Below are 24,719 nucleotides of genomic sequence, written 5' to 3' on the forward strand. Positions count from 1 at the left end.
ACATTTCGAAAATTTGGCATACAATCTTTCCTTTCGCAACACTTCCAACACTATTCTCAAATGTTCTTCATGATCAGCTTCCGTCTTTGAATACACCAAAATATCATCGATGAAAACTATGACGAATTTATCTAAATATTCCTTGAATACCCGATTCATTAAGTCCATGAAAGCAGCCGGTGCGTTCGTCAATCCAAAAGCCATAACAAGGAATTCGTAATGTCCGTATCGTGTTCGAAAAGCTGTCTTCGGTATGTCTTCAGCCTTAATCTTCAATTGGTGGTATCCCGACCGTAGATCAATTTTCGAAAAACAAGAAGCTCCCTTGAGTTGGTCAAACAGATCATCAATTCTAGGCAAAGGGTACCTATTCTTAATCGTCAATTTGTTCAATTCTCGATAATCTATACAAAGTCTCATACTCCCGTCTTTCTTCTTCACAAACAAGACCGGTGCGCCCCAAGGTGAAACACTTGGCGGTATAAATCCCTTGTCTAATAGTTCTTGTATTTGCTTCGCCAATTCCTTCATCTCCGACGGAGCCATTCTATAAGGAGCCTTCGAAACAGGTTCGGTGCCGGGTGCAAGTTCTATTGTAAACTCGATTTGTCGGTCCGGGGGTAAGCCAGGAAGTTCTTCGGGAAACACATCTATAAAATCTCTTACTACTGGAATGTCTTCAGGGCTAGAAACTTCTTTACTCTTATCAATTACATATGCCAAATACGCCTCGCATCCCTTCCGAATCATCTTCTTTGCTTGCATCGAAGTAAGAAATCCTTGAGTTTGCCTTTGACCCTTAAATGTTACCTTCTTGCCTTGTGGTGAACTCAATACTACCGTTTTGTTCTTGCAATCTATTTGAGCATTAAAGCTTGTCAACCAATCCATCCCTAAAATCACGTCGAATTCGCCTAACTGGAAAGGAATAAGACTCGCAGGAAAAACGTGTCCGGCTATCACTATTGTACAATGGGGGCACACATGTTCTACAGATATTCTATCTTGATTAGCTAAGACAACAGATAGGGGTTCATGCATCAATTGGGTTTCACAATTCCACTTATCAACAAAAGACTTCGAAATAAATGACCTTGTAGCTCCCGAGTCAATCAATACTTTAGCACTAGCAGCGTTCACAGAAAGCGTACCTGAAACTACATCAGAACTTTGAATTGCATCCTTTACATTCATGTTGAAAGTCCTTGCTTGTGCCGGATAGGTCAAAGCTGGATGAGATGAGGATGATGCCATTTGAGGTTGATTGAAAGGCATTGGAAATGATGGTGCTGGCATAGGAGTTACTTGATTCATCGGATACGGCATAGCAGTCATTTGTAGCAATTGATTGTTAACCGCTCCTTTGCATTCCCTTGACACATGTCCTACTTTACCACACTTGTAGCACGTGACATTGGCCTTCTGATTCTTACATTCATGAGCATAATGGCCTTTTGCGTGACACTTGAAACAAACTACATTCGCCTTGTTGCAAATCCCCGTATGCTTCTTATTACAAACTTTACACTCCGGAATTGATCCTTGCGGGGGTTTCTGTCCACTCGATTGAAATCTGTTTTCTTGTGACTTGTTCCCAGATTCTCTCTTCTTGAAGTTTCCGGGTCCACTTTGAAGTTTAAACCTTTGATTAACTTTTTGATTCTGGCCCTTGTAACTTGTGCCTTCTTCTCCCGATTCAAATCTTCTCTTTTTGTTGCCTTTCTCCTTCTGATTCTGCTCACTTTCGCCTTCAATTACCATTGCTTTTTGAACTACTTCAGCATAAGTAGTCAATTCAAAAGCTACCACCCGACTTCTCAACCACGGCTTTAGTCCTTGTTGAAATCTCTTCGCTCTCTTCTCTTCAGAATCAACATACTCTCCCATAAATCTAGATAGTTCAGTGAACTTCTTCTCATACTCCCCAACTGTCATATTATCTTGTTTTAATTCAAAGAACTTCATCTCCATTTGTGTTTGCATATAGCGAGGAAAGTACTTATCCAAAAACATTCTCTTAAATCTGTCCCAAGTAATAATTCCTTCGGGTTCTAAAGCTTTTGTTGTTTCCCACCAATAGTTCGATTCTCCTTTAAGAAAATAAGCAGCATACTCCACCTTCTGATTATCTCCAACATTTGTCAAGGCAAAAGCCTTCTCCAGCTCCTTTAACCAAGCATGAGCTTCAACCGGATCTTGAGTTCCTTTGAATTCCGGGGGTTTTACGGATTGGAAGGTTTTGAAAGTGGTGACATTTCCTGGAGGTGGTTGTGGTGGTTGCATTTGTTGAAGAAGTTGTTGTTGTTGGGCAATAGTGGCTGTCTGTTGGCGTACCAATTCTAGAAGTTGTGCTATATCAAGGTTCTGGTTCGCGTTTCGGTTTCCTTCTTCATTCTCTCGGTTATTAGAGGGTCTTCCTCGAGCTCTTTTAGGTGCCATATTCTGAAATAAGAGTTATACAATTTTAAATGATACAAGGTTACGGGATTATTCACAATTATCATGGTATGCAGTTCGATATAAACAATAGAAAAGATGCATGGTTATAAGCAAATTTAAAGAGCAATATAGGAATCGAGGAAAGTGCATTACTGAATTAAAACATGGTTCGAAACGAAAGGTACGAATGTCAAAGTACGAAATACGAGTACAGATCTGAATCAAAATAGTACGAAAGTCTAGAAACAGAAATAAACAACATCATGATAAAAGAAACAGCCTAAGCAACTAAAGGTCACGTCCTCTAGTCCTCGTCCTCCTCCTCGGTCTCCTCCTCACGGGTCCTAGGGATGTCAGGGGTCGTGTCCTCACGCAGCATCTTGACCATGCTCCTAAGTTCATCCGCTATCATCTGCACAGTGAGCTGGCTGGACCGGTCACGGTGTACTGGCATCTTCTCCAACCTGAATGTGGCCACCTGGATCAATGACTCAAGCCTAGAGATGGTCTTCTCCTTAAGTCCGTCACCCATGATATGATCACTCGAATAAACCTCCTCAATGCGCTCCATGAGCCTGTCATACTTCCCTTGGATAGTGTCGAGCTCCAGCCTCAAGTCAGCATAAGCAGAAAAGGGGATAGGTTCAGGCGGCGGGACCGAAGATGAGTGCGCACGTTGCTGTCAATAATATATATATATATATACAAAAGGGTTAGATACGATTAAATCGAACGACGCATAATAATACTCCCGATATATATATATATATATATATATATATATATATATATATATATATATATAATATACTTATACACCCTATGATCCTAATTGGGCTGTCCAGGGACTCTAAACCCCGCTCTGATACCAAAAATGTCACACCCCAAACCAACACACACACACGAATTGATATAATATGAACAAGAGACAGATAAATAATAAATCCGGAAATTAGGATTACATAATTTAAATCCCAAAAGGGTAACCTTTAGTTAATTACAAGTCCAAAAAGGTGAAATAAAGTCCCAAAAGATCTTATAAGTTCAGAGTGTGGATCAGCCCATCTAACTAGTACAAAACATAATAGCGAGAGCCGCTTATATCATATATGCTACCTTCGCCCTTAAACAATTCTCTGCGTAGCCAGTGGTCGATTTACGTGCTGTTTGCTTTGTGCGTACCATATTTGCTAGCTGTAAAAGGGGTTATATACGAGAACATGAGCAAAGACGCTCAGCAAGTACTAACAGTCCTAAACACATGGCATCATAATAATATCAAAGGTGTCCGAAACAAATTCAAGGATAAATGATAAAGCATTCATTAAGGTTCATGATAATATGATGAATGGACATGGCAAAACACATGGATAATCATGGTATAGAAATCATGGCATCGTGGCAATATGGCAACATGTTATAATCATATCATCATCAAAATTCATTTTAGGACGCTACGGATTACAGCCGGTGATCAGCCGCGAAGTAATCCCGAACCGCGCTGGGTTCTCAAATATACTGGGATCCCTAGGCTATCTGTGAGCCTAATAATATGTGAAAAGGACTTGCGTCTAGTCCAAATCACTAAAGAAAACATTTTATAATTCATTTTGATTTATAACATGGATGCCGGAAAAAGGTTTATATCATCTTTTATTGAAATATGGCAAAAGGGTTCAAGTTCACTAATAATGTGTCAACGCATATTGGACTTAAGGGGATAAGTTCCAAAGTCAAAAGAAAGTCAATTCTATCAAGTGTTATTCGGTATTTATGAAAGTATACGTGTCATGGTGTTATTGGAAGTTTTTAATAGGGAATCTAACATTTTGGGTACAAGTGTAAGGATATATTTGAAAGGAAGGTACTAGTATGATCGGAATTTTTATATCAAGGTATTTGCGAACATAATAGGTATGGTGATTATCGCAACTAAATATTCATAAGGATTTATGAGTTCACGGGTGCACATATATTTGCAACAATTGTAAAGTTAAGGATGTAGTAACTTGCCTTTGCAAGATTCTGAGATTATTCAATCTTGATAGTACGAGCTTTTCCTTTCGCCTCGGAACCTACACATTATATTAACCTCGTCACTAAATGGCACTTTAAGTCTAATTTACATTACACGCGCCTATTCTCTAGTTACGTATCTTAATACTCTATTATTAGCTAATTATCGCTATAAGAGTCATTACACGTATTTAATTATAGGTATACATGCTCATTTATACATATGAAAGACAATTAACATAATCATGTATTCACATACTCCACATAGTCACATAATTCACATAGTCACATAATGGCATGGCATGATTTATTAACTATATATATATATATACTACATACTTAAACTCCTAAACACATGAGCAAGTAACACACAAAGGCTTATTTCTAAGCTTCTAAACTCCCCATACTGACCTTATCTTAATCCTAATAGTGCTTGCAAAAAACTCAGCCCTTATACCCTTGACAATCATGCAAGAGTTGCACTTACAACTCTCCAATGGCTCTCTAAGGTTGCTCTCGGTTTCTTAGTGAAAATAAGATGCTCTAACTAGGGCCTTCACTCTAATTTACTCCTAATAGGTTACTAAGACTCTAAAATTACTTGTGCAATTGATACAATACAAAGGCCTCACACAAATTGGTTTAAAATGTTAAAAGGGCACAGTGAGGTTCTCTGTTGTAACCTCTCTGCACTACCTGCATCCTAACTGAGATAACTTAATGTGTACTAAGTGCATTCCTACCAAATCAATTCCCATGGATTCCCAACTCTTAAGGCTATCTCTCAGACTTGGTTTCACTCCAAGGCCCCATCTGAAACTTCCCAGGTTATTACTCATAGTTGACACTGCTGAAAACTACCCTGTTTCCCAACTGCCTTGTGTTTACTGATTTAAAACTCTGTTTTCTCATGAGGTTTTGGGTTCTAATGGTTTGTTAGGCTTCCTTAGTGTTCACTAAGCTCAGTTAAGCCAAGGCCCCATGAAGGCCTCACTCATGACAAGGTGAAAACGTCACAAGAACACAGGTTGCTCAATTCTGCCCTGTTTTGGGGTATCTACTGTTTTGAGTGTGTATACCTACCTAAATGCAGGGGATTTGGTGATTTAAGCCTACTGGAATCATAACAAAACTCATTCCCAACTCCTGAACATTAGGGACAAGCAAAACCCAACCAAATCAACACCAGAACTCCTAGTTTCTATGTGCAAAAATCTGTCCAGTGCTAGTGTGTGCCTCCTTCCACCTTATCACCCATCTTAACACCATTCAACAACAACCAAGCCAACAACTCTAATCTATAATCTATATACCACTACTGTATAGCCTTATACAAGAAATTACAACACAAATCAAGCCTCAAAAATCACATTACCGAAGCCAAAAATCACAGCAGAGCAGAGCAGATTGGTTTTCAGCATTTTTAAGCATGATTTCGAACTCATAATCCATATAAAATCATATAATACATCAAAACTGAACATGACTAATCATGGCACATATTATACTAGCATTTTATGGCAAAAACCGAGGCATGCAATGATCAAAAACCAGTTTAAAAAATGACAAAATCAGCATACACTTTATACTATGAAAATCATGACATGCACTTATAAACTCTAACTTTCTTGGCAAGATCTTGACATGCAATGTTTAAAACTTTGTAAAACAATCTTGTAAAGACTAGAACTCAAAGAACCCAGTAAGAAACATCTCATTCCATCCACAAAAATCATCCAAATCAATGGACTCCCTTCGGCTCTTTGAGAGTCATTGCCGAGGGCTTGAACCAAGGTTATGGCTTGACAAATGGGGGTGATACACTCCCTCAAGACCATTCCTTGTCCAAGTATTTAAGCCACAATGAGTTCAACTCTAGGTCCATGAGAACCAAAGTCGAAAACTCTTGGCTTGATGACATGCAAGTACTCAAACTAACCTTAAATGGAAGCTTGTGACTAGGAGATGATTTTTCTCTCTTGGATGGGTTGCAAAATATGTGTGTATATGAGGTTATGAAGTGAAAATTTTAAGGGTTTGGGAGGGAGGTAGTATTCGGCTGAAATGAGAGAGAGAGGGAGGAGAGTTTTGGTGGTTTTTTGATCTTGTGAAGTGGAGAAAGTTGAGTGCTCTCTTGTTTTTATCATCATGACTTGACCAAAAGTGTTAGTGGATTTAAGAAGTTACCAATCTAACCCTCTAGCAAGCTTGAGTGGAATTGCATGTGGGGTTTTTGATGTAATTACAAGAGTCAAATGGTGTGAATAGTCGGTCATGCCCTTGGACTCTATTCTCTACCAAAATGCATGCAAGGGTACTAGTGTAATCTTATAATTATTAAAAGTATGAATAAAATGAATGGATTTTAATAAATAAACTACAATCCCATAAATCATCAAATTAATACTATAAATACTATGAGATTTTACAAGTTTAACAAAATCATGATCAAAAATTTTGGACCAAGAAATATTTTTAAAAGCATTTTCAAGTATTACCCTCTAATATATAATCTATGTATAAAAAGAATTTACACACAATAATACACGTAATAATTCACAACGAAACGACTTTCCACTACAATTATATATGTATATCATATCACGTAATCGCTCGCATTACAATTTACCACTATTTACGATAATCTCTACTATTATTAAATCGCGTAGCCGCAACTATTAAATTAACATCGAATCGTGCAAGATAGTTAATCGCGTAGCTAAATTTCTCGCATACGACTATTTATACACGAAATAGAATCTAATTATGCCATCAAGTCATGTATAAATCCCAATTATCACTAAATCGCGTAACAAGAAATCTTACTCGCGTACAAAATATATCGCGTAGAAATTATATTAGTGATACTTGCAATACCACATAACAAGAGAATATATATACACTCTTGTATAACAATTCCATGTATCGACATAATAACATAGAATATAAGTATCGTGCTTATGAAGAAGTTCAAAATTACCGGTTGTTACAACATCTCATTGATCATAGGTATAGTGATGCTAAAGTCAAGAACATAAGTGCATGTATCGACACATGGCACTGGAATGACCCACCGTGAGATTTTACATGTTAATAAGTGTCATTGGAAATTCTCACTGTGATAATGATGTAATGATCCTCTGACTTGATATCATTATATTTCTATATGAGAATTAATATACTTTGGTTGCACTAAAAGTTACCTTTGACCGGGTGATGATGAAATGTACATTAGGTATATTATGAATCGTATGAGAAATATGAATGATCTAGAAAGGATTTAACCCTCCTATTTTAAGAGTGATATTATTGGCCTCTTGATTGAGTGAGACTATAAAATGCATGGTCGTGCTCAAATATTGATTTGTTTAATAGTCTACTCATTGATCAAGGAAATTCGGATTAGACGATGAAGAGGATGACATAATACATGCCTTGAGTCTGATCTATAATATAAGGTTAAAGGGATTATATTACATTGTACATTATTCACAAAAAGGTTTAATTGAATCACCAATTATTATTATTACTTGGGTAGCAATGATGTATTACTAGATGCCGCTCATTGTTTATAATTTTATTATTGGATATTAAAATTATTGCCAACGTAATAATAACCTAAAGGGTCACACACTTTGAACGTTTAAAGGAGTTTTAATTTAAATTCTGAATTTAAATTAAATGATTAAGTTCGAAATAAATTATTTAATTGAGCCGGTCTTAATTAAGTAATTAGTATTTCGAATTTAATATTAAAACCGAAATCGGATTAGGTTTGGAGAAGCCCAAATCCGATTAGGGTTTGGCCCATCTATCTCTCTCTTCCCTATAAATACATAATGATGTATTGTTTTAGGGTTAAGTGATACAAAATTCGTTTTACTAAAACCCTAGCAGCTCTACATCAGAGAGAGGCTAGAGAGAGAGAGAGAGAGAGGCTGCATTCGGCTAGTACCGGCTCCGGTGATCTTTGGCGATCAGACGTTCGTGTGGACTGCTTAGAGACGCGATCCTTAGACCGAGGGCTGCGTGGTGATTGCTTGTTCCGGACCTCCATCTTTCGCTAACGTAAAGCTTCAACAAGGTATTACTTCGTATCTCCATGATCAGCCATACTTTATAGATGGATCCTCGGGTTAGGGTTTCGGAATTTTTGATTTTACGTCGATTATCCGCTGCGTTTGTTGCCCCGAAACCCAACATGAAATTGGAATCGACTTGTAGTTTCATTCTTGACTCGTTTGAGCCTGGAAACAACTTATAGTTTCATTATTGACTATATTTAAGTTGAAAATAATTTTTAGCTTCATTTCGGACTCGTTTGAAGTTGAAAATAACTTGTAGCTTCATTTTCGGTTGTTTGAAATTGAAATCAACTTGTACTTTCATTCTCGACTCGTTTGAGCCCGGAAACAACTTGTAGCTTCTCTATTGACTAGATTGAAGTTGGAAATAATTTTTAGCTTCATTCTGGACTCGTTTGAAGTTGAAAATAACTTGTAGGTTCATATTCGGTTGTTTGAAATTGGAATCAACTTGTAGTTTCATTCTTGCATCGTTTGAGCCCGGAAACAACTTGTAGCTTCATTATTGACTAGATTGAAGTTGGAAACAACTTGTAGCTTCATCCCATACTCGTTTGAAGTTGAAAACAAGTTGTAGCTTCATTTTCGGTTGTTTGAAATTGGAATCAACTTGTAGTTTCATTCTTGGCTCGTTTGAGCCCAGAAACAACTTGTAGCTTCACTATTGACTGGATTGAAGTTGGAAACAATTTTTAGCTTCATTCCAGACTCGTTTGAAGTTGAAAACAACTTGTAGCTTCATTCTGGACTCATGTGAAGTTGAAAACAACTTGTAGCTTCATTTTCGGTTGTTTGAAATTGGAATCAACTTGTAGTTTCATTCTTGACTCGTTTGAGCCTGGAAACAACTTGTAGCTTCACTATTGACTAGAGTGAAGTTGGAAACAATTTTTAGCTTCATTCCGGACTCGTTTGAAGTTGAAAACAACTTGTAGCTTCATTTTTGGTTGTTTTAAATTGCAATTAACTTGTAGTTGCATTCTTGACTCGTTTTAGCCTGGAAACAACTTGTAGCTTCATTATTGACTAGATTGAAGTTGGAAACAATTTTTAGCTTCATTCCGGACTCGTTTGAAGTTGAAAACAACTTGTAGCTTCATTTTCGGTTGTTTGAAATTGGAATCAACTTGTAGTTTCATTCTTCACTCGTTTGAGCCCGGAAACAACTTGTAGCTTCACTATTGACTAGATTAAAGTTGGAAACAATTTTTAGCTTCATTCCGGACTCGTTTGAAGTTGAAAACAACTTGTAGTTTCATATTCGGTTGTTTGAAATTGGAATCAACTTGTAATTTCATTCTTGACTCGTTTGAGCCTGGAAACAACTTGTAGCTTCATTATTGACTATATTGAAGTTGGAAACAACTTGTAGCTTCATTCCATACTCGTTTGAAGTTGAAAACTACTTGTAGCTTCATTTTCGGTTGTTTGAAATTGGAATCAACTTGTACTTTCATTCTTCACTCGTTTGAGCCCGGAAACAACTTGTAGCTTCACTATTGACTAGATTAAAGTTGGAAACAATTTTTAGCTTCATTCCGGACTCGTTTGAAGTTGAAAACAACTTGTAGGTTCATATTTGGTTGTTTGAAATTGGAATCAACTTGTAGTTTCATTCTTGACTCGTTTGAGCCCGGAAACAACTTGTAGCTTCGCCAACAAGGTGTTGGTGTGGTGGTAGAGCTCTTGTACCCCTTGCGGGAGGTCGGGAGTTCGACTCCCCACGTGTGCGTGTGTATTCAATAACTAGCAAAAAAAAAAAACAACTTGTAGCTTCATTATTGACTAGATTGAAGTTGGAAACAACTTTTTTTTTGCTAAATGAGTTGGAAACAACTTGTAACTTCATTCCGGACTGGTTTGAAGTTGACACCAACTTGTATCTTCATTTTCTGTTGTTTGAACTTAGAATCAACTTGTAGTTTCAATCTTGACTCGTTTGAGCCCGGAAACAACTTGTAGATTCATTGTTGACTAGATTGAAGTTGGAAACAATTTTTAGCTTAATTCCGGACTCGTTTGAAGTTGAAAACAACTTGTAGCTTCATACTGGACTCTTGTGAAGTTGAAAACAACTTATAGCTGCATTTTCGGTTGTTTGATATTGGAATCAACTTGTAGTTTCATTCTTGACTCGTTTGAGCCTGGAAACAACTTGTAGCTTCATTATTGACTAGATTGAAGTTGGAAACAATTTTTAGCTTCATTCCGGACTCGTTTGAAGTTGAAAACAACTTGTAGCTTCATTTTCGGTTGTTTGAAATTGGAATCAACTTGTACTTTCATTCTTGACTCGTTTGAGCCTGGAAACAACTTGTAGCTTCACTATTGACTAGATTGAAGTTGGAAACAATTTTTAGCTTCATTCCGGACTCGTTTCAAGTTGAAAACAACTTGTAGCTTCATTTTTGGTTGTTTGAAATTGCAATTAACTTGTAGTTGCATTCTTGACTCGTTTTAGCCTGGAAACAACTTGTAGCTTCATTATTGACTAGATTGAAGTTGGAAACAATTTTTAGCTTCATTCCGGACTCGTTTGAAGTTGAAAACAACTTGTAGCTTCATTTTCGGTTGTTTGAAATTGGAATCAACTTGTAGTTTCATTCTTCACTCGTTTGAGCCCGGAAACAACTTGTAGCTTCACTATTGACTAGATTAAAGTTGGAAACAATTTTTAGCTTCATTCCGGACTCGTTTGAAGTTGAAAACAACTTGTAGTTTCATATTCGGTTGTTTTAAATTGGAATCAACTTGTAGTTTCATTCTTGACTCGTTTGAGCCCGGAAACAACTTGTAGCTTCATTATTGACTATATTGAAGTTGGAAACAACTTGTAGCTTCATTATTGACTATATTGAAGTTGGAAACAACTTTTAGCTTCATTCCATACTCGTTTGAAGTTGAAAACAACTTGTAGCTTCATTTTCGGTTGTTTGAAATTGGAATGAACTTGTAGTTTCATTCTTGACTCGTTTGAGCCCGGAAACAACTTGTAGCTTCTCTATTGACTAGATTGAAGTTGGAAATAATTTTTAGCTTCATTCTGGACTCGTTTGAAGTTGAAAACAACTTGTAGGTTCATATTCGGTTGTTTGAAATTGGAATCAACTTGTAGTTTCATTCTTGACTCGTTTGAGCCCGAAACAACTTGTAGCTTCATTATTGACTAGATTGAAGTTGGAAACAACTTTTTTTTTGCTAAATGAGTTGGAAACAACTTGTAACCTCATTCCGGACTAGTTTGAAGTTGACACCAACTTGTATCTTCATTTTCTGTTGTTTGAACTTAGAATCAACTTGTAGTTTCAATCTTGACTCGTTTGAGCCCGGAAACAACTTGTAGATTCATTGTTGACTAGATTGAAGTTGGAAACAATTTTTAGCTTCATTCCGGACTCGTTTGAAGTTGAAAACAACTTGTAGCTTCATTTTTGGTTGTTTGAAATTGCAATTAACTTGTAGTTGCATTCTTGACTCGTTTTAGCCTGGAAACAACTTGTAGCTTCATTATTGACTAGATTGAAGTTGGAAACAATTTTTAGCTTCATTCCGGACTCGTTTGAAGTTGAAAACAACTTGTAGTTCATTTTCGGTTGTTTGAAATTGGAATCAACTTGTAGTTTCATTCTTCACTCGTTTGAGCCCGGAAACAACTTGTAGCTTCACTATTGACTAGATTAAAGTTGGAAACAATTTTTAGCTTCATTCCGGACTCGTTTGAAGTTGAAAACAACTTGTAGTTTCATATTCGGTTGTTTGAAATTGGAATCAACTTGTAGTTTCATTCTTGACTCGTTTGAGCCCGGAAACAACTTGTAGCTTCATTATTGACTATATTGAAGTTGGAAACAACTTGTAGCTTCATTCCATACTCGTTTGAAGTTGAAAACAACTTGTAGCTTCATTTTCGGTTGTTTGAAATTGGAATCAACTTGTACTTTCATTCTTGACTCGTTTGAGCCCGGAAACAACTTGTAGCTTCTCTATTGACTAGATTGAAGTTGGAAATAATTTTTAGCATCATTCTGGACTCGTTTGAAGTTGAAAACAACTTGTAGGTTCATATTCGGTTGTTTGAAATTGGAATCAACTTGTAGTTTCATTCTTGACTCGTTTGAGCCCGAAACAACTTGTAGCTTCATTATTGACTAGATTGAAGTTGGAAACAACTTTTTTTTTGCTAAATGAGTTGGAAACAACTTGTAACTTCATTCCGGACTAGTTTGAAGTTGACACCAACTTGTATCTTCATTTTCTGTTGTTTGAACTTAGAATCAACTTGTAGTTTCAATTTTGATTCGTTTGAGCCCGGAAACAACTTGTAGATTCATTGTTGACTAGATTGAAGTTGGAAACAATTTTTAGCTTCATTCCGGACTCGTTTGAAGTTGAAAACAACTTGTAGCTTCATTACGGACTCTTGTGAAGTTGAAAACAACTTATAGCTGCATTTTCGGTTGTTTGATATTGGAATCAACTTGTAGTTTCATTCTTGACTCGTTTGAGCCCGGAAACAACTTGTAGCTTCATTATTGACTATATTGAAGTTGGAAACAACTTCTAGCTTCATTCCATACTCGTTTGAAGTTGAAAACAACTTGTAGCTTCATTTTCGGTTGTTTGAAATTGGAATCAACTTGTACTTTCATTCTTGACTCGTTTGTGCCCGGAAACAACTTGTAGCTTTATTATTGACTAGATTGAAGTTGGAAACAACTTGTAGCTCCATTTTCAGTTGTTTGAAATTGGAATCAACTTGTAGTTTCATTCTTCACTCGTTTGAGCCCGGAAACAACTTGTAGCTTCACTATTGACTAGATTAAAGTTGGAAACAATTTTTAGCTTCATTCCGGACTCGTTTGAAGTTGAAAACAACTTGTAGTTTCATATTCGGTTGTTTGAAATTGGAATCAACTTGTAATTTCATTCTTGACTCGTTTGAGCCTGGAAACAACTTGTAGCTTCATTATTGACTATATTGAAGTTGGAAACAACTTGTAGCTTCATTCCATACTCGTTTGAAGTTGAAAACAACTTGTAGCTTCATTTTCGGTTGTTTGAAATTGGAATCAACTTGTACTTTCATTCTTCACTCGTTTGAGCCCGGAAACAACTTGTAGCTTCACTATTGACTAGATTAAAGTTGGAAATAATTTTTAGCTTCATTCCGGACTCGTTTGAAGTTGAAAACAACTTGTAGGTTCATATTCGGTTGTTTGAAATTGGAATCAACTTGTAGTTTCATTCTTGACTCGTTTGAGCCCGGAAACAACTTGTAGCTTCGCCAACAAGGTGTTGGTGTGGTGGTAGAGCTCTTGTACCCCTTGCGGGAGGTCGGGAGTTCGACTCCCCACGTGTGCGTGTGTATTCAATAACTAGCAAAAAAAAAAACAACTTGTAGCTTCATTATTGACTAGATTGAAGTTGGAAGCAACTTTTTTTTTGCTAAATGAGTTGGAAACAACTTGTAACTTCATTCCGGACTAGTTTGAAGTTGACACCAACTTGTATCTTCATTTTCTGTTGTTTGAACTTAGAATCAACTTGTAGTTTCAATCTTGACTCGTTTGAGCCCGGAAACAACTTGTAGATTCATTGTTGACTAGATTGAAGTTGGAAACAATTTTTAGCTTCATTCCGGACTCGTTTGAAGTTGAAAACAACTTGTAGCTTCATTTTGGTTGTTTGAAATTGCAATTAACTTGTAGTTGCATTCTTGACTCGTTTTAGCCTGGAAACAACTTGTAGCTTCATTATTGACTAGATTGAAGTTGGAAACAATTTTTAGCTTCATTCCGGACTCGTTTGAAGTTGAAAACAACTTGTAGCTTCATTTTCGGTTGTTTGAAATTGGAATCAACTTGTAGTTTCATTCTTCACTCGTTTGAGCCCGGAAACAACTTGTAGCTTCACTATTGACTAGATTAAAGTTGGAAACAATTTTTAGCTTCATTCCGGACTCGTTTGAAGTTGAAAACAACTTGTAGTTTCATATTCGGTTGTTTGAAATTGGAATCAACTTGTAGTTTCATTCTTGACTCGTTTGAGCCCGGAAACAACTTGTAGCTTCATTATTGACTATATTGAAGTTGGAAACAACTTGTAGCTTCATTCCATACTCGTTTGAAGTTGAAAACAACTTGTAGCTTCATTTTCGGTTGTTTGAAATTGGAATCAACTTGTACTTTCATTCTTGACTCGTTTGAGCCCGGAAACAACTTGTAGCTTCTCTATTGACTAGATTGAAGTTGGAAATAATTTTAAGCATCATTCTGGACTCGTTTGAAGTTGAAAACAACTTGTAGGTTCATATTCGGTTGTTTGAAATTGGAATCAACTTGTAGTTTCATTCTTGACTCGTTTGAGCCCGAAACAACTTGTAGCTTCATTATTGACTAGATTGAAGTTGGAAACAACTTTTTTTTTTGCTAAATGAGTTGGAAACAACTTGTAACTTCATTCCGGACTAGTTTGAAGTTGACACCAACTTGTATCTTCATTTTCTGTTGTTTGAACTTAGAATCAACTTGTAGTTTCAATTTTGACTCGTTTGAGCCCGGAAACAACTTGTAGATTCATTGTTGACTAGATTGAAGTTGGAAACAATTTTTAGCTTCATTCCGGACTCGTTTGAAGTTGAAAACAACTTGTAGCTTCATTCTGGACTCTTGTGAAGTTGAAAACAACTTATAGCTGCATTTTCGGTTGTTTGATATTGGAATCAACTTGTAGTTTCATTCTTGACTCGTTTGAGCCTGGAAACAACTTGTAGCTTCATTATTGACTAGATTGAAGTTGGAAACAATTTTTAGCTTCATTCCGGACTCGTTTGAAGTTGAAAACAACTTGTAGTTTCATATTCGGTTGTTTGAAATTGGAATCAACTTGTAGTTTCATTCTTGACTCGTTTGAGCCCGGAAACAACTTGTAGCTTCATTATTGACTATATTGAAGTTGGAAACAACTTGTAGCTTCATTCCATACTCGTTTGAAGTTGAAAACAACTTGTAGCTTCATTTTCGGTTGTTTGAAATTGGAATCAACTTGTACTTTCATTCTTGACTCGTTTGTGCCCGGAAACAACTTGTAGCTTTATTATTGACTAGATTGAAGTTGGAAACAACTTGTAGCTCCATTTTCAGTTGTTTGAAATTGGAATCAACTTGTAGTTTCATTCTTCACTCGTTTGAGCCCGGAAACAACTTGTAGCTTCACTATTGACTAGATTAAAGTTGGAAACAATTTTTAGCTTCATTCCGGACTCGTTTGAAGTTGAAAACAACTTGTAGTTTCATATTCGGTTGTTTGAAATTGGAATCAACTTGTAATTTCATTCTTGACTCGTTTGAGCCTGGAAACAACTTGTAGCTTCATTATTGACTATATTGAAGTTGGAAACAACTTGTAGCTTCATTCCATACTCGTTTGAAGTTGAAAACAACTTGTAGCTTCATTTTCGGTTGTTTGAAATTGGAATCAACTTGTACTTTCATTCTTCACTCGTTTGAGCCCGGAAACAACTTGTAGCTTCACTATTGACTAGATTAAAGTTGGAAATAATTTTTAGCTTCATTCCGGACTCGTTTGAAGTTGAAAACAACTTGTAGGTTCATATTCGGTTGTTTGAAATTGGAATCAACTTGTAGTTTCATTCTTGACTCGTTTGAGCCCGGAAACAACTTGTAGCTTCGCCAACAAGGTGTTGGTGTGGTGGTAGAGCTCTTGTACCCCTTGCGGGAGGTCGGGAGTTCGACTCCCCACGTGTGCGTGTGTATTCAATAACTAGCAAAAAAAAAAAACAACTTGTAGCTTCATTATTGACTAGATTGAAGTTGGAAGCAACTTTTTTTTTGCTAAATGAGTTGGAAACAACTTGTAACTTCATTCCGGACTAGTTTGAAGTTGACACCAACTTGTATCTTCATTTTCTGTTGTTTGAACTTAGAATCAACTTGTAGTTTCAATCTTGACTCGTTTGAGCCCGGAAACAACTTGTAGATTCATTGTTGACTAGATTGAAGTTGGAAACAATTTTTAGCTTCATTCCGGACTCGTTTGAAGTTGAAAACAACTTGTAGCTTCATTTTTGGTTGTTTGAAATTGCAATTAACTTGTAGTTGCATTCTTGACTCGTTTTAGCCTGGAAACAACTTGTAGCTTCATTATTGACTAGATTGAAGTTGGAAACAATTTTTAGCTTCATTCCGGACTCGTTTGAAGTTGAAAACAACTTGTAGCTTCATTTTCGGTTGTTTGAAATTGGAATCAACTTGTAGTTTCATTCTTCACTCGTTTGAGCCCGGAAACAACTTGTAGCTTCTCTATTGACTAGATTGAAGTTTGAAATAAATTTTAGCTTCATTCTGGACTCGTTTGAAGTTGAAAACAACTTGTAGGTTCATATTCGGTTGTTTGAAATTGGAATCAACTTGTAGTTTCATTCTTGACTCGTTTGAGCCCGGAAACAACTTGTAGCATCATTATTGACTAGATTGAAGTTGGAAACAACTTTTTTTTTGCTAAATGAGTTGGAAACAACTTGTAACTTAATTCCGGACTAGTTTGAAGTTGACACCAACTTGTATCTTCATTTTCTGTTGTTTGAACTTAGAATCAACTTGTAGTTTCAATCTTGACTCGTTTGAGCCAGGAAACAACTTGTAGCTTCATTATTGACTATATTGAAGTTGGAAACAACTTCTAGCTTCATTCCATACTCGTTTGAAGTTGAAAACAACTTGTAGCTTCATTTTCGGTTGTTTGAAATTGGAATCAACTTGTACTTTCATTCTTGACTCGTTTGAGCCAGGAAACAACTTGTAGCTTCATTATTGACTATATTGAAGTTGGAAACAACTTGTAGCTTCATTCCATACTCGTTTGAAGTTGAAAACAACTTGTAGCTTCATTTTCGGTTGTTTGAAATTGGAATCAACTTGTACTTTCATTCTTCACTCGTTTGAGCCCGGAAACAACTTATAGCTTCACTATTGACTAGATTAAAGTTGGAAACAATTTTTAGCTTCATTCCGGACTCGTTTGAAGTTGAAAACAACTTGTAGGTTCATATTCGGTTGTTTGAAATTGGAATCAACTTGTAGTTTCATTCTTGACTCGTTTGAGCCCGGAAACAACTTGTAGCTTCGCCAACATGGTGTTGGTGTGGTGGTAGAGCTCTTGTACCCCTTGCGGGAGGTCGGGAGTTCGACTCCCCACGTGTGCGTGTGTATTCAATAACTAGCAAAAAAAAAAAAACAACTTGTAGCTTCATTATTGACTAGATTGAAGTTGGAAACAACTTTTTTTTTGCTAAATGAGTTGGAAACAACTTGTAACTTCATTCCGGACTGGTTTGAAGTTGACACCAACTTGTATCTTCATTTTCTGTTGTTTGAACTTAGAATCAACTTGTAGTTTCAATCTTGACTCGTTTGAGCCCGGAAACAACTTGTAGATTCATTGTTGACTAGATTGAAGTTGGAAACAATTTTTAGCTTCATTCCGGACTCGTTTGAAGTTGAAAACAACTTGTAGCTTCATACTGGACTCTTGTGAAGTTTAAAACAACTTATAGCTGCATTTTCGGTTGTTTGATATTGGAATCAACTTGTAGTTTCATTCTTGACTCGTTTGAGCCTGGAAACAACTTGTAGCTTCATTATTGACTAGATTGAAGTTGGAAACAATTTTTAGCTTCATTCCGGACTCGTTTGAAAACAACTTGTAGCTTCATTTTCGGTTGTTTGAAATTGGAATCAACTTGTACTTTCATTCTTGACTCGTTTGAGCCAGGAAACAACTTGTAGCTTCATTATTGACTATATTGAAGTTGGAAACAACTTGTAGCTTCATTCCATACTCGTTTGAAGTTGAAAACAACTTGTAACTTCATTTTCGGTTGTTTGAAATTGGAATCAACTTGTACTTTCATTCTTCACTCGTTTGAGCCCGGAAACAACTTATAGCTTCACTATTGACTAGATTAAAGTTGGAAACAATTTTTAGCTTCATTCCGGACTCGTTTGAAGTTGAAAACAACTTGTAGGTTCATATTCGGTTGTTTGAAATTGGAATCAACTTGTAGTTTCATTCTTGACTCGTTTGAGCCCGGAAACAACTTGTAGCTTCGCCAACATGGTGTTGGTGTGGTGGTAGAGCTCTTGTACCCCTTGCGGGAGGTCGGGAGTTCGACTCCCCACGTGTGCGTGTGTATTCAATAACTAGCAAAAAAAAAAAACAACTTGTAGCTTCATTATTGACTAGATTGAAGTTGGAAACAACTTTTTTTTTGCTAAATGAGTTGGAAACAACTTGTAACTTCATTCCGGACTGGTTTGAAGTTGACACCAACTTGTATCTTCATTTTCTGTTGTTTGAACTTAGAATCAACTTGTAGTTTCAATCTTGACTCGTTTGAGCCCGGAAACAACTTGTAGATTCATTGTTGACTAGATTGAAGTTGGAAACAATTTTTAGCTTCATTCCGGACTCGTTTGAAGTTGAAAACAACTTGTAGCTTCATTCTGGACTCTTGTGAAGTTGAAAACAACTTATAGCTGCATTTTCGGTTGTTTGATATTGGAATCAACTTGTAGTTTCATTCTTGACTCGTTTGAGCCTGGAAACAACTTGTAGCTTCATTATTGACTAGATTGAAGTTGGAAACAATTTTTAGCTTCATTCCGGACTCGTTTGAAGTTGAAAACAACTTGTAGCTTCATTTTCGGTTGTTTGAAATTGGAATCAACTTGTAGTTTCGTTCTTGACTCGTTTGAGCCTGGAAACAACTTGTAGCTTCACTATTGACTAGATTGAAGTTGGAAACAATTTTTAGCTTCATTCCGGACTCGTTTGAAGTTGAAAACAACTTGTAGCTTCATTTTTGGTTGTTTGAAATTGCAATTAACTTGTAGTTGCATTCTTGACTCGTTTTAGCCTGGAAACAACTTGGAGCTTCATTATTGACTAGATTGAAGTTGGAAACAATTTTTAGCTTCATTCTGGACTCGTTTGAAGTTGAAAACAACTTGTAGCTTCATTTTCGGTTGTTTGAAACTGGAATCAACTTGTAGTTTCATTCTTCACTCGTTTGAGCCCGGAAACAACTTGTAGCTTCTCTATTGACTAGATTGAAGTTGGAAATAATTTTTAGCTTCATTCTGGACTCGTTTGAAGTTGAAAACAACTTCTAGGTTCATATTCGGTTGTTTGAAATTGGAATCAACTTGTAGTTTCATTCTTGACTCGTTTGAGCCCGGAAACAACTTGTAGCTTCATTATTGACTAGATTGAAGTTGGAAACAACTTTTTTTTTGCTAAATGAGTTGGAAACAACTTGTAACTTCATTCCGGACTAGTTTGAAGTTGACACCAACTTGTATCTTCATTTTCTGTTGTTTGAACTTAGAATCAACTTGTAGTTTCAATCTTGACTCGTTTGAGCCCGGAAACAACTTGTAGATTCATTGTTGACTAGATTGAAGTTGGAAACAATTTTTAGCTTCATTCCGGACTCGTTTGAAGTTGAAAACAACTTGTAGCTTCATTCTGGACTCTTGTGAAGTTGAAAACAACTTATAGCTGCATTTTCGGTTGTTTGATATTGGAATCAACTTGTAGTTTCATTCTTGACTCGTTTGAGCCTGGAAACAACTTGTAGCTTCATTATTGACTAGATTGAAGTTGGAAACAATTTTTAGCTTCATTCCGGACTCGTTTGAAGTTGAAAACAACTTGTAGCTTCATTTTCGGTTGTTTGAAATTGGAATGAACTTGTAGTTTCATTCTTGACTCGTTTGAGCCTGGAAACAACTTGTAGCTTCACTATTGACTAGATTGAAGTTGGAAACAATTTTTAGCTTCATTCCGGACTCGTTTGAAGTTCAAAACAACTTGTAGCTTCATTTTTGGTTGTTTGAAATTGCAATTAACTTGTAGTTGCATTCTTGACTCGTTTTAGCCTGGAAACAACTTGTAGCTTCATTATTGACTAGATTGAAGTTGGAAACAATTTTTAGCTTCATTCCGGACTCGTTTGAAGTTGAAAACAACTTGTAGCTTCATTTTCGGTTGTTTGAAATTGGAATCAACTTGTAGTTTCATTCTTGACTCGTTTTAGCCTGGAAACAACTTGTAGCTTCATTATTGACTAGATTGAAGTTGGAAACAATTTTTAGCTTCATTCCGGACTCGTTTGAAGTTGAAAACAACTTGTAGCTTCATTTTCGGTTGTTTGAAATTGGAATCAACTTGTAGTTTCATTCTTCACTCGTTTGAGCCCGGAAACAACTTGTAGCTTCACTATTGACTAGATTAAAGTTGGAAACAATTTTTAGTTTCATTCCGGACTCGTTTGAAGTTGAAAACAACTTGTAGTTTCATATTCGGTTGTTTGAAATTCGAATCAACTTGTAGTTTCATTCTTGACTCGTTTGAGCCCGGAAACAACTTGTAGCTTCATTATTGACTATATTGAAGTTGGAAACAACTTGTAGCTTCATTCCATACTCGTTTGAAGTTGAAAACAACTTGTAGCTTCATTTTCGGTTGTTTGAAATTGGAATCAACTTGTACTTTCATTCATGACTCGTTTGAGCCCGGAAACAACTTGTAGCTTCTCTATTGACTAGATTGAAGTTGGAAATAATTTTTAGCTTCATTCTGGACTCGTTTGAAGTTGAAAACAACTTCTAGGTTCATATTCGGTTGTTTGAAATTGGAATCAACTTGTAGTTTCATTCTTGACTCGTTTGAGCCCGGAAACAACTTGTAGCTTCATTATTGACTAGATTGAAGTTGGAAACAACTTTTTTTTTGCTAAATGAGTTGGAAACAACTTGTAACTTCATTCCGGACTAGTTTGAAGTTGACACCAACTTGTATCTTCATTTTCTGTTGTTTGAACTTAGAATCAACTTGTAGTTTCAATCTTGACTCGTTTGAGCCCGGAAACAACTTGTAGATTCATTGTTGACTAGATTGAAGTTGGAAACAATTTTTAGCTTCATTCCGGACTCGTTTGAAGTTGAAAACAACTTGTAGCTTCATTCTGGACTCTTGTGAAGTTGAAAACAACTTATAGCTGCATTTTCGGTTGTTTGATATTGGAATCAACTTGTAGTTTCATTCTTGACTCGTTTGAGCCTGGAAACAACTTGTAGGTTCATTATTGACTAGATTGAAGTTGGAAACAATTTTTAGCTTCATTCCGGACTCGTTTGAAGTTGAAAACAACTTGTAGCTTCATTTTCGGTTGTTTGAAATTGGAATCAACTTGTAGTTTCATTCTTGACTCGTTTGAGCCTGGAAACAACTTGTAGCTTCACTATTGACTAGATTGAAGTTGGAAACAATTTTTAGCTTCATTCCGGACTCGTTTGAAGTTGAAAACAACTTGTAGCTTCATTTTTGGTTGTTTGAAATTGCAATTAACTTGTAGTTGCATTCTTGACTCGTTTTAGCCTGGAAACAACTTTTTTTTTTTTTTTTTTGCTAAATTCCTGGAAACAACTTGTAGCTTCATTATTGACTAGATTGAAGTTGGAAACAATTTTTAGCTTCATTCCGGACTCGTTTGAAGTTGAAAACAACTTGTAGCTTCATTTTCGGTTGTTTGAAATTGGAATCAACTTGTAGTTTCATTCTTGACTCGTTTGAGCCCGGAAACAACTTGTAGCTTCATTATTGACTATATTGAAGTTGGAAACAACTTGTAGCTTCATTCCATACTCGTTTGAAGTTGAAAACAACTTGTAGCTTCATTTTCGGTTGTTTGAAATTGGAATCAACTTGTACTTTCATTCCTGACTCGTTTGAGCCCGGAAACAACTTGTAGCTTCTCTATTGACTAGATTGAAGTTGGAAATAATTTTTAGCTTCATTCTGGACTCGTTTGAAGTTGAAAACAACTTGTAGGTTCATATTCGGTTGTTTGAAATTGGAATCAACTTGTAGTTTCATTCTTGACTCGTTTGAGCCCGGAAACAACTTGTAGCTTCATTATTGACTAGATTGAAGTTGGAAACAACTTTTTTTTTGCTAAATGAGTTGGAAACAACTTGTAACTTCATTCCGGACTGGTTTGAAGTTGACACCAACTTGTATCTTCATTTTCTGTTGTTTGAACTTAGAATCAACTTGTAGTTTCAATCTTGACTCGTTTGAGCCCGGAAACAACTTGTAGATTGATTGTTGACTAGATTGAAGTTGGAAACAATTTTTAGCTTCATTCCGGACTCGTTTGAAGTTGAAAACAACTTGTAGCTTCATTCTGGACTCTTGTGAAGTTGAAAAAACTTATAGCTGCATTTTCGGTTGTTTGATATTGGAATCAACTTGTAGTTTCATTCTTGACTCGTTTGAGCCTGGAAACAACTTGTAGCTTCATTATTGACTAGATTGAAGTTGGAAACAATTTTTAGCTTCATTCCGGACTCGTTTGAAGTTGAAAACAACTTGTAGCTTCATTTTCGGTTGTTTGAAATTGGAATCAACTTGTAGTTTCATTCTTGACTCGTTTGAGCCCGGAAACAACTTGTAGCTTCACTATTGACTAGATTAAAGTTGGAAACAATTTTTAGCTTCATTCCGGACTCGTTTGAAGTTGAAAACAACTTGTAGCTTCATTTTCGGTTGTTTGAAATTGGAATCAACTTGTAGTTTCATTCTTGACTCGTTTGAGCCCGGAAACAACTTTTAGCTTCACTATTGACTAGATTAAAGTTGGAAACAATTTTTAGTTTCATTCCGGACTCGTTTGAAGTTGAAAACAACTTGTAGTTTCATATTCGGTTGTTTGAAATTGGAATCAACTTGTAGTTTCATTCTTGACTCGTTTGAGCCCGGAAACAACTTGTAGCTTCATTATTGACTATATTGAATTTGGAAACAACTTCTAGCTTCATTCCATACTCGTTTGAAGTTGAAAACAACTTGTAGCTTCATTTTCGGTTGTTTGAAATTGGAATCAACTTGTACTTTCATTCTTGACTCGTTTGAGCCCGGAAACAAGTTGTAGCTTTATTATTGACTAGATTGAAGTTGGAAACAACTTGTAGCTCCATTTTCAGTTGTTTGAAATTGGAATCAACTTGTAGTTTCATTCTTCACTCGTTTGAGCCCGAAAACAACTTGTAGCTTCACTATTGACTAGATTAAAGTTGGAAACAATTTTTAGCTTCATTCGGGACTCGTTTGAAGTTGAAAACAACTTGTAGGTTCATATTCGGTTGTTTGAAATTGGAATCGACTTGTAATTTCATTCTTGACTCGTTTGAGCCCGGAAACAACTTGTAGCTTCATTATTGACTAGATTGAAGTTGGAAACAACTTTTTTTTTGCTAAATGAGTTGGAAACAACTTGTAACTTCATTCCGGACTTGTTTGAAGTTGACACCAACTTGTATCTTCATTTTCAGTTGTTTGAAATTCGAATCAACTTGTAGTTTCAATCTTGACTCGTTTGAGCCCGGAAACAACTTGTAGATTCATTGTTGACTAGATTGAAGTTGGAAACAACTTGTAGCTTCATTTTCGGTTGTTTGAAATTGGAATCGACTTGTAGTTTCATTCTTGACTCGTTTGAGCCTGGAAACAACTTATAGTTTCATTATTGACTATATTTAAGTTGAAAATAATTTTTAGCTTCATTCGGACTCGTTTGAAGTTGAAAATAACTTGTAGCTTCATTTTCGGTTGTTTGAAATTGAAATCAACTTGTAGTTTCATTCTTCACTCGTTTGAGCCCGGAAACAACTTGTAGCTTCATTATTGACTAGATTGAAGTTGGAAACAACTTTTTCTTTTGCTAAATGAGTTGGAAACAACTTGTAACTTCATTCCGGACTGGTTTGAAGTTGACACCAACTTGTATCTTCATTTTCTGTTGTTTGAACTTAGAATCAACTTGTAGTTTCAATCTTGACTCGTTTGAGCCCGGAAACAACTTGTAGATTCATTGTTGACTAGATTGAAGTTGGAAACAATTTTTAGCTTCATTCCGGACTCGTTTGAAGTTGAAAACAACTTGTAGCTTCATTCTGGACTCTTGTGAAGTTGAAACAACTTATAGCTGCATTTTCGGTTGTTTGATATTGGAATCAACTTGTAGTTGCATTCTTGACTCGTTTGAGCCTGGAAACAACTTGTAGCTTCATTATTGACTAGATTGAAGTTGAAAAC

At 36.2% G+C, this 24,719-nt stretch overlaps 1 protein-coding gene across 1 annotated transcript in view; it reads right to left on the reverse strand.

Moving 5' to 3' along the window:
* Positions 1-2,743: 2,743 nt before the first annotated feature.
* Positions 2,744-24,719, reverse strand: part of LOC135149450 (uncharacterized) — a 50,929-nt gene continuing 28,953 nt past the window's right edge. Inside the window, exon 5 of the mRNA XM_064085178.1 lies at positions 2,744-3,118. Coding sequence (XP_063941248.1) covers positions 2,744-3,118 — 375 coding nt within the window. The remainder of the gene's footprint in view (positions 3,119-24,719) is intronic.

The sequence above is a fragment of the Daucus carota genome, chromosome 9 (genome assembly GCF_001625215.2).
Source record: "Daucus carota subsp. sativus chromosome 9, DH1 v3.0, whole genome shotgun sequence".
Classification (NCBI taxonomy): domain Eukaryota; kingdom Viridiplantae; phylum Streptophyta; class Magnoliopsida; order Apiales; family Apiaceae; genus Daucus; species Daucus carota.